This window comes from Teleopsis dalmanni, chromosome 2 (assembly GCF_002237135.1).
Source record: "Teleopsis dalmanni isolate 2A chromosome 2, ASM223713v2, whole genome shotgun sequence".
NCBI classification, from domain to species: domain Eukaryota; kingdom Metazoa; phylum Arthropoda; class Insecta; order Diptera; family Diopsidae; genus Teleopsis; species Teleopsis dalmanni.
The window spans coordinates 186,131,854-186,142,892 of NC_051847.1; the positions used below are offsets into that span (position 1 = coordinate 186,131,854).

Below are 11,039 nucleotides of genomic sequence, written 5' to 3' on the forward strand. Positions count from 1 at the left end.
AATCTGTAGTGGGAGTTGCGATTGCCCATAGAAATGTTGGAGTTGTAAAAGCACTGAGCTCCATAGGATTGTAAGCGTATAAAAATAAAACTATATATACATAAATAACTTACTTGAACCGGAAGCACTGGGTAAACTTTCCACTGAACTTGCAGAGCATGCAAAAGCCTGATCGCTCATACTGCCACGGTCGGTATTATCTTGGGAATTGCTAAAATCCCTTGAAGTATCCTTTGTGGCAACAAAGTTCCTGCCATTTTCATTAAATGCGCCAATTTCCTTCGGTGAGTTTCGCATTTCGTTGGACTTTATAAAAGATTGTATGAATATATATATATATATATGTGTATACATGTATGTAGAATTAGTAAAGTTAGAAGAGTTGAGTCGAAGTAGAAGTTGCAGCATAAATAGTAACAGCAACAACACCACCATTAACAGCAACAGTGGCAATAGCAACAGCAACAGCAGCAACATCACATCAACAGCATTAGGTTAACAGCAGCAAGTGGTTTTTTTTTGTTTTTGTAATTTAGCCGAAGTTGGTTAGATATTTTATGAATTTTGTGAATTCCAAAGCATATTTTTGGGCGCATATGCCAGACAACGATGGCGTTGTAGATGACGAAGTTGTAGTTGAAGACAAAAACGTTATAGTTGAAGAACGCAAGCACGATGCATAGTTTCAGCACATAGAAAAAAAATTCAGAAAAAAAAATAAAAGTTTTTGTTAGTTAAATCATTAAAAAGTTTAATAGTGCAGACTCACACACACACACACAAGCTAACATTACACATACAGTCATGCAGTCAGTACACACACAAAACAAGCTCTTCTTCCTACTTACAAAGTATTAAGTGAATTATTAACTTTCTTTTATGTGAAAAGTAAGCAGCATGTGCATTTGTAGTGAAAATGTTTTTTATTGTTTTTATTTACACATGTATGCGTGTATGCGTATGTATATACGTATATATGTTTTTCACTTTTTGTTAAGAAGTGAAAAATATTATAGTTTTTTAAGTTTGTTTTTATTTTAAATGTAATTTTAAAATATTACACACGACGATCTGAGTAGAGTAGACGTCTTTTTTTCTCAGAGTGTTTCTAGTAAAAGTGTAATGTAATATATTTCTTTGAAAATGGCAAAATAATGCTATTGGGATGGAATATTAGCAACAGTCGAGACTTCTTAGTATTTAATATAATTTTCCGGAAATAAATTACTTGTTAGTTACTTTTTCTACCAAGCAGAGTGTCTGACTTCTTGTTCTGTTCAAATAGTTTTTGTTAACTTCCAAGTATTTTAAGTAAGTAAAATTCCGAAAAAATGAAATTTCAATACTTTTCAAAAACAATATTTGAATTATTTATTAAAAAAGTTTTCTACTATTTAAGGAAAGTATATTTAGTGCTTTAAACTCTTGTACTCTGTAATAATAAACGGAAAATCGGCAGTCGATTTTTTTGGTAGACAGCTTTGAAACAACGTCACGCAATAGACAAGACTTATAAAGACCGTAAAAGAAGTTCTTCCATCCCCTTTCGAATTTTAATAAAACAGTATTGTGGTTGTTGTAATTCAAAAGGTTCTACTAGATAATACGAAAGTTATTCATATGCGAAGACAAATATATGAGTTAGGATGATGATAGGTACTAGTAAAGTAAAGGACACAAGATTATTTAGTAGTCAGATTGGATTGAGGAACTTGTGGAATTTAAATTAAAGTCAACTAGTATCAAACCTATTGACTTCTATAAAGGCAGGTCCAAAGATAGATTGAACTAAAGTTTGTGTGTGCATTGTGGCAAGGAAACAGATGGACAACATCATGCGTGATACAGTTATTTTTGTTACTAATGTCTTTATTGCTGTTAGCGGACATACACTTGAGAAAGGGGGACCCTAGAGTAAATATACATATTCTCCCAAATGCCAAGGAATGACAAAGTAGATAAGTAACATTTTTATTTCTCCTTTTATACGAAATTACAATAGTAGTAATCAGTAGGGGTTTCTAGTCGATTGAAATGATTGCTTACGGTCCTTTAAGCATAATAATTGTAATGTGTACACCTATTTTAATTGAAGTTAGGGAAAGTCTTTTGGTTCCTCTAGTTAGATTATTGACTTTTAAATTTTAAGGTATGTCAGTACAATATTTTTATTTACAATAGAAATATGTAAAAAATATTTGTTAAGACAACATTATAGTAAATTATAGTTCTAACATTTTAGAACATCAAGGATGTAAGTCGAACAACTTCGAGTAGCTCGAACATCATCGAGTAGCTCGTAAATATTCGAGTAGCTCGTACATATTCGAGTAGCTGGAACATCTTTAAGTAGCTCGGACACCTTCGCCTATTTCGAACATCTTCGAGTAGTTCAAATATTTTTGAGTAGCTCGAACACCTTCGAGTAGTTCGAACATCTTCGAGTAGCTGGAACATCTTCGAGTAGTTCGAACATCTTCGAGTAGCTCGAACATCTTCGAGTAGTTCGAACATCTTCGAGTAGCTCGAACATCTTCGAGTAGCTCGAACATCTTCTAGTAGCTCGAACATCTTCGACTAGCTGGAACATCTTCGACTAGTTCGAACATCTTCGAGTAGCTCGAACACCTTCGAGTAGCTGGAACATCTTCGACTAGTTCGAACATCTTCAAGTAGCTGGAACATCTTCGACTAGTTCGAACATCTTCGAGTAGTTCGAACAACTTCGAGTACCTGGAACATCTTCGAGTAGTTCGAACATCTTTGAGTAGCTCGAACAACTTCAAGTAGCTGGAACATCTTCGAGTAGTTCGAACATCTATGAGTAGCTCGAACATCTTCGAGTAGCTCGAACATCTTCGACTAGTTCGAACATCTTCGACAAGCTCAAACATCTTCGACTAGCTCGAACATCTTCGACTAGTTCGAACATCTTCGAGTAGCTCGAACACCATCGAGTAGCTGGAATATCTTTGAGTAGCTCGAAGATTTTCGAGTAGCTGGAATATCTTTGAGTAGCTCGAACATCTTCAAGTAGCTCGAAAATTTTCGAGTAGTTCAAACATTTTTGAGTTGCTCTAACATTATTTAACATTCCGATCATGGCCCTAGGCTGGAGTATGAGGATGACAGACGATCATTTTCAAATAGCTTCACAATTTCCGTTGAAGTGTTTGATGCTAGTTTTCGTAATCTAGTGTACATCTAGGAATTCATATAGAATTCCTATTCAACTAAATCATTTATTGATCTATCTTATCATACATATCGACAAATTCATTCCTATTGGTGATCCCTTAAAAATATAGTCGAATAGATCAAGAGTCAGATAAGTAGCAGCGTATGAATTTGATAATTTTAATAGATCTGACATGTTATGTTGTTTAACAACCGATTTTAGTTTCCGCACTACAAACTTCATTCCATAAAGGATGTATATTTGGTACATATACTATTAATTTGTTATAATTTGAAGGGTATAAAAGGAACTCATTCATTGAGCTTTGCAGTTACAAAATTTTAAATTTATAATTCCTTTGCTGCAAGTAAAATGCAATGCGATGAGTGTAAACCAATAAAACATTACACGACAAAGTTTGCAATGGAATGAAAGTGGTCGATTGAGTTTAATTAAAATTGGATTTTCCGAAGGTTTTTCCAATTAAAGCAAAGCTCTATTTACATAGTAGAGGAAGTTTCCGACAAAAACTAAACAAATTAAACAAAACTTGTGCAAAAACGGATGACAAATGCACAACTTGCGCACTGGTAAGAATGTGAGCAGCTTGCAAGTGAAGCGTAAGTGGAGCGACGAACTAAAACCAAACTCCAAATAACCATAACAGTACCGCAGCAATAGTTGGCATTCATTATCTACACCTACACTATTACACATTCCTACACAATTACACAACGCCACAAAATTTGTGTCTCCAAACGCGATAAGATTCGTTTTGTTTCATTTTTTGCCCAACTAGAATTCGTAACAGAAATTGTAAATTGAAATTTTGTTGTTAGGTAGAAGTTTAATAGTGCATTTCCGTTTCCGTGCTAGATATGCTCTAATCCATACACACACAACACACACTTATAGTCCTTCTCACATACATATATCAAACAGTGTAGCAGATGTGTTTATTGACTTACGTGATGTACTGTGGCTTTCTGACTGATGGTGTTCGCCTTGTGTGCGATGCCATTCTTTTTGCTCTTTGCCACAAGACTAGGTGGCAAGCCACGCGATGCTGCAATGTCTTCATAATCAGATGATGGACTCGGTGACAAGGATGGTGACTCACCACGACCGCCACTTAAAGTGCGGTAACGTGCAGTGCAATTATTTGTGCCAATCTGTGAAGGAAAAAAAGAAATGGTTTAGTAACAATGGAATTAAGTTTAAAAAAAATACATAAAATAAAATAAAATAAATAATTTATTGGCTAAAGTTGAGTTGGACAGATTGTTTTTGGTTGAAATTCTAAATCTGTTGACAATAAATACACTGGAAAAAATACAGAAACCGTAAAGAAAAGTAAAAAAATGGAAAATGACGGCATCAATGGAATTGAAAGTTTTATTTTTATTGGCTGTAAAAATATTAAATCACAGCAAAATGTTAACTTTTTAAAAGCATTTCACATTTTGTGTTTGTTTTAACTTTTTTGCTTTTTGTATGGAAAAATAAGAAAAATATATTTGGAAAAAAGGCACAAATTGTGTTGCTAAAATAGCAAAAAGTTTTATTCATCTTTATTATTTACAGTACTTTGTGCTTCTCCATCTCCTTTGAATTATTTTTATTTATTTATTTTCTCTTCAATGAAATAATTTATTTTTTATTTATATTTTTGAAGTGCACTTAATCAATTTAGCTGGCGTGACAAATGACATCCTTAAAGTTTTTATTCCGTACTGATTTCGGAATTTAAATGAAGTGCAATTCTTGCCGCAGGACATTTCAGATTTATCCATTTGAGATTTAGTAAATGGCTGAAATGTGACTGCGACACCTAAAGGATTTTATGAGTTGCATGAGTTTACTTAAAATACTTACCGAAACTGTGCTGAGGCGTGAGGTAACACTTTGCAAATCAGAAATCGAACCAGCGTAGTCGCCACTTTCTCGGTCATGTGATCTGAAAGATGAGAAACACAAAATAAAATTAAAAATATTGAAATTAGTTTCATTTTTCATCAAAATATGATAAGAACACAGGAGAATATGATGAAAGAAAAGCATACGATATGAAAGTAAGTGTATTCTAGATTGTTATCAGAGTTATAAACTATAGTCCATTAAAGTATGATGAAATTAAGTTTTATTTGTGAACAGAATATTTTAACAACAAAGGAAGATATTATCAAAAAAATAATAGAGCATAAAAAAATCTTTTCTAATTAAAAAAATAATCTCTTTCTAATAAATGAATTAAGAATCTCAGTTCGGTTAGATTTACACTGAATGGCTTGTCAATTGTATTAGGACTTTAACTGAATATAATTTATATTAAATAATATATTGATATTATATATCAATACTCAATAGCTCTACTATTTTCAAGCTTTTAAAGTGTTTAGTCCAAACGTCTGAATTTGAGTGTTTACGACATGCTACATATTGTTTACGCGAATTAGCTAACTTCGATATTAGACCTATTACGTGGAACATATTTTTATTCTAAGTTTCCATTTCTTGGAAAATTTCATTTTAAATTTGATAATGATGAATTCAAAATTTATGAAATTATGCAGTTTAGACTTTCAATTATTGTATTTTTTTTTCATCCAATGACAAAATGATAAATAAAAAAAGAATATTTTCAACTAATACTATTGACTACATGGTAAACTATCGATTATGATATTATATCAAAATGATCCCTTCAAAATGGTGGAATATTTATAATTTTCTACACGACTTGTATTCTAACGTAAGAACTTTAAAATGTAGACCAGATTTCAAAGCAAGATAAAACAGCAGTGTATATCGATGGATTCCAAATGGTAAGCGGTATAGACAGATAAATTAATCGCAAACTGATACCTTTTTTTAAGTAGGAATCAGTTTTTTCTCTGAAAATAATAAATTTAATAGAAAAGAGATTTATATTCTCACAAACTGCTTTTAGAGGTATTTCAGTGGCATAAATCTTATCCGAGTTAGTATACGAAAATAGAAGAAATGTTAATATATTGAGTAATATATTAAAGATAACTCTATTTTTATATATTGATCATACGAATATAGCGTAACATGGCTAATTATGTTGCCTATTCCAAAGAAAATTCCAAAGAATTATGTTGCCTATTATTAGTTTTTTCCACGATAATTACAGTACAGGGTTGATATACTGTGGCATTCTACAATAACGCAAAAAAAATTTATCAAATCTTGATATGCTAGTGAGATAAAGGGCAACTTAGCTAATCCTTAACTACAGGCGTTTTTATATAAAAAGCAGTAAAGTTTTCAAAGTAATATTTGCACTCACGAAAACTAGAGCTTAGGATGACACAGACCTGACCTAAGCTGGAGAAAGGTTAATAAAAGAACCTCTGTACTCACGAGAATAAACTATAAAATGGCATATATCTAACTAAGGCATACCTGATGGTAATATCTGTAAATTGTGCTCCTTTATAGTCTAAATAGAAACTTTACAAACTTTCCTTGCATTGGATAGACTTTTTCAATCTACAACAAACAGTATCAGATTAAAACGCTCATTGTAGAGTTTTTCATGTAAATTATTCAAAGATAACTACGTTAAATAGCTTGGAACTTTTAAGATAATTTGCTATTAATCTGTCTAGAATAAATTAACATAATTTGGAATCAAATTTAAAAATTCTTAACTAGTGCTTTTAATCAGCTTTAAGTAGACATTTTAAATTTTCGTAAAACGAATTAAAATTTTACAAATCTACATCATAAATTTCAATCAATTTTATCCTTAGAAAAGAAGAAAGGACACAATATTATATTCTATCACATTTATCTTTATCTAACAAAACTATTTAATATGTGTTATAATCTAGTATGTTTTGCATTAGTTTAAGCAATCTTAAATAATGAAATGTAAACAAAATTCAGTTAAAAGTGAAATTTATAAGCAATTGCTTAAAGAACAACAAGAGTTCTCAAAAAATTTACTGAAACAACAACGTGAGTGGATGGACTCAATGTTCCAAAAACAAGGTACTGCCGGTGTATCTGAAAGAAATAACAACATTGTTCCAGTATTTCACAAATTTTCGAAAGAACAGCAAACCTGGGAATCGTACTTAGAACAACTTAACCAACATTTTTTAGCATATTCAGTTCAGTGCAGTGAAAAACAAAAATCATTTTTCTTGTCTTGGATTGGCACAGAAAATTTTGAGCTGCTAAAAAATCTTTTCGGTAACACGAAAGTACAAGAACAATCTTTCGAAAATTTAACGGAAAAACTAACGGATCATTTCCAGTCGAAACGACATGTGGTCGCTGCACGTTACGATTTTTTCAAAAGGGAAATGAAGCCACATCAATCATACAGAGAGTGGATAGCCGATCTCCGCGGATTGGCAAGAGAGTGTAACTTTTCGTGCTCAGCCCAGAATTGTTTGCACAATTTCGTGGATGATATGATTCGTGACCAAATTATTATACGTACACCGCACGATGCAGTGCGCACGGCTGCGTTCCAAAAGCCCCAGCCAACACTTGCTGATGTTTTACAGATTGCAGAATTGTACGAAACAACCACTAAAACGGTGGCAACAATTAAAGAACAAACGATCGAAAACTCAATGCCTGTTAATTCAGTTGGTACATAAAAAAGCCGGGTGTTTTCAACAATAACAATAATAAAGTAAAATTCAAATCATGTTCTGGCTGTGGAAACTCTCATGCAAGAGAAAACTGTAAATTTAGAAATGCTGTTTGCAATAGATGTAGCAAAATTGGACATATTGCGCCAGTGTGCATGTCAAAACAAAACAAGAACAACAAACGTAATTTAGGTGATGAAAACAAGAAGAAAGATTACCGTCGTAAAAGTCACAACATTGGTACTGTTGAAACAATTAACAGTTTAACAGGTATTGTAAAAACTGAAAGCAATAAGAATTACATTGACTTGGAAATTTGTAATAAAATTGTGTCTTTCCAAATGGATTCTGGTGCAACAGTTTCTTTAATAAATAAGCGAACATTCAAAACTCTAAATTGCCCAAAGTTGCGGAATTGTACAAAAACCTTATTTGGTTTTGGCAAAAATGAAATTCCAGTGCTTGGTGAACTTTGCGTAGATATCAAATGTGGCGGAAAAGAAAGGGAAGTGGTAATCGTTGTCGTGGATGTCGAAAACTGTAACAATTTATTCGGTTTCGATTTATTTAAAGAATTCGGGTTTGAGATTCAACAAATTTGTAACATTACTGAAAGTGAATCACACAGAATTAGCGAGCTGTGTAAGAAATATGGTGATATTTTTGAACCAGCTCTTGGCACAATAAAAAACTTTAAGGTCAGTATTTTTTTAAAGCCAAATGCACATCCGAAATTTTACAAAAGCCGACAAATTCCATTTTCGCAAATGTCACTTTTCAAGAAAGAAGTCGATCGATTGACAAATGCGGGTATTTGGAAACCTGTGAAGTTTTCCCAATGGGTTTCGCCTATTGTACTAGCGCCAAAAGCTGATGGTTCCATAAGAATTTGTGGGGATTTTAAACAAGCAGTCAATGCGCAAATTGACATTGAACAATATCCTTTGCCCATACGCGAAAGTCTTTTCCATAAAATAAATTGCGGTCAACATTTTACAAAAATCGACCTTAAGGATGCGTATTTACAAATGGAACTCGACGATGAAGCAAAAACAATAATGGTTGTCAACACTCCACTTGGGTTATTCCTTACTAACCTAACGTTTACCTGTTTGTGGAATGCAATGGCTCACATTGCCTAATTCTCAAAGGATATCTTGAGCTTTTCTTCAAGGTGCGTAGTAAGGTTTGTGGATTAAATTAATCTCAGATGATCATCATCCTTCGCCACCTGATCACTACATTTTACAAAACATCAGCCGCTTAAGAAACTTAGTTTATCTTAGTTATTTTGCAACAAAATGGTATCAGGTGCAAGCAAGAAAAATGTTTCTTTCTGCGAGATAAAATCGAATATCTCGGGCGTCAAATTAGTGCAAAAGGTATATTGCCAGATGAGTCGGGACTAAAAGCAGTAAAAAACCTGCAGCCGCCTAAAGATCTAAAGCAAGCAGAAGCATTCATGGGTAAGGTAAACTATTACCATAATTTTATACCTAATTTTTCGCAATTATCCGCGCCAATCAACATGCTGCGCCGAAAAAATGTAAAATTCACATGGGGTACAGCACAACAACAAGCATTTATAGCTCTTAAAACGCATATTCTCAATGCAGCGCAATTAGCACATTATCAGGAAGATTTACCGTTGGTTCTAGCTACAGATGCCTCCTCCTATGGCATAGGAGTCGTGCTCTCGCATACGTACGTTGACGGTCTAGAAAGGCCTATTGCTTTTGCATCTAAAACTCTCGACATTCATCAACGACGATATAGTCAGATAGAGAAGGAAGGGCTAGCTATCGTTTTTGGAGTCAAGCGTTTCCATCAATATTTATACGGAAGAAGATTCACCTTGGTTACTGACCACAAACCTCTTGTTAGCATTTTTAATCCAATTCATCAGTTGCCGTCGATGACGTCACATCGTTTACAGCGATGGGCTATTATACTAATGGCTTATCAGTATGATGTTCGGTATCGTAAAACTACTGAGCATGGAAATGCCGATGCTTTATCTCGTTTACCTGTTGGTGAAGACAAAACTTTTGATCATGAAGAATCCTGTTTCAACATCAATGAACTTAACACACCTATCGACGCTGAAATAATTCGTCAGCATGCCAAAAATGACCCAATTCTTCGCCGAGTTTATTTTCTCGTTACAAACGGTTGGCCTGAAAAGCTAATGCCTCAAGATGCTGATCTTCGATCATTTTTCAATCATCGCTTTGCTTTAATACTAAACAACAATTTGCTTTGCCTCCAGACGGAGTACAACCGGGTTGTCATTCCAGCCTCCCTTAAGCAGAAAATTCTTAAACTTCTTCATGATGGTCATTGGGGAGTATCGAGAATGAAACAGCTAGCTCGACAACATGTCTGGTGGACTAATATTGACAAAGACATCGCACAATTAACTGAAAATTGTGATGTGTGCAAAATTGCAAATCCTGTTCACGCACGTGAATACTTAAGCTGGCCTGAAGCTGATCGACCTTGGGAGAGAGTACATATCGACTTTGCTGGTCCATTTTGTAATTCAATGTGGCTAATTTGTGTCGACGCTTTCTCACAATTTCCGTTCGTTGTACAACTATCTACAACAACAACGGCTGACACCATATCAGCATTGTCTTCTATATTTTCTCTGGAAGGTATACCAGAAACCATCGTAAGTGACAATGGTCCGCAATTTACAGCTGAAGCATTCAAACATTTTTGCTCAAAACTTGGCATCAAACATATAACAACAGCGCCGTTTCATCCAGCCTCAAACGGGTTAGCCGAACGATTCGTCAGATCTTTTAAAACTGCTGTTCAGAAAAACATTGACGATGGATTGTCTCTCAAATTCGCTGTATCAAAATATCTTGCAACATATCGTGCAATGCCGAATGCTGAGGGTAAATCACCTGCAGAACTTTTACATGGAAGGCCTGTTCGTACCTTGTTGAGTCAACTGTTTGAATCGCCTAGAAAGCACCTTGAAGCTTCGAAACGGAAAATGAAATTTAGTCTAAAGCAACCCGTCTTCGCTCGAAACTACGCAAGAGGGGAAAAATGGATAAAAGGAGTTATTGTGAAACAACTTGGTAAAATGGTTTACCGAGTGAACACATCTTTTGGTTACATCAAACGTCATGTTAATCAGCTTAAAACTAGAAGTAGCTCTGACCTCTCTTCACAACCAATTTTTGAATTCACTCCAAATTTCATCAATGCCA

At 34.0% G+C, this 11,039-nt stretch overlaps 3 protein-coding genes across 3 annotated transcripts in view; 2 read left to right on the plus strand and 1 right to left on the minus strand.

Annotated features, from left to right (window-relative positions):
* Positions 1 to 6,588, minus strand: part of LOC119676373 — an 8,644-nt gene extending 2,056 nt beyond the window's left edge. Inside the window, exons 1-4 of the mRNA XM_038087609.1 lie at positions 6,566 to 6,588; positions 5,054 to 5,135; positions 4,147 to 4,350; positions 114 to 306 (exon numbers count right to left, since the gene is read on the minus strand). Of these exons, the coding sequence (XP_037943537.1) occupies positions 114 to 306; positions 4,147 to 4,350; positions 5,054 to 5,135; positions 6,566 to 6,588 (502 nt within the window). The remainder of the gene's footprint in view (positions 1 to 113; positions 307 to 4,146; positions 4,351 to 5,053; positions 5,136 to 6,565) is intronic.
* Positions 6,589 to 7,967: 1,379 nt separating this feature from the next.
* Positions 7,968 to 8,954, plus strand: LOC119676374 (uncharacterized protein K02A2.6-like). The gene is made up of 2 exons (XM_038087610.1): positions 7,968 to 8,510; positions 8,595 to 8,954. Exons 1-2 carry the CDS (start codon positions 7,968 to 7,970, stop codon positions 8,952 to 8,954), a joined length of 903 nt encoding a protein of 300 aa, XP_037943538.1.
* Positions 8,955 to 9,340: 386 nt separating this feature from the next.
* Positions 9,341 to 11,039, plus strand: part of LOC119676375 (uncharacterized protein K02A2.6-like) — a 2,899-nt gene continuing 1,200 nt past the window's right edge. Inside the window, exons 1-2 of the mRNA XM_038087611.1 lie at positions 9,341 to 9,961; positions 10,082 to 10,907. Of these exons, the coding sequence (XP_037943539.1) occupies positions 9,341 to 9,961; positions 10,082 to 10,907 (1,447 nt within the window). The remainder of the gene's footprint in view (positions 9,962 to 10,081; positions 10,908 to 11,039) is intronic.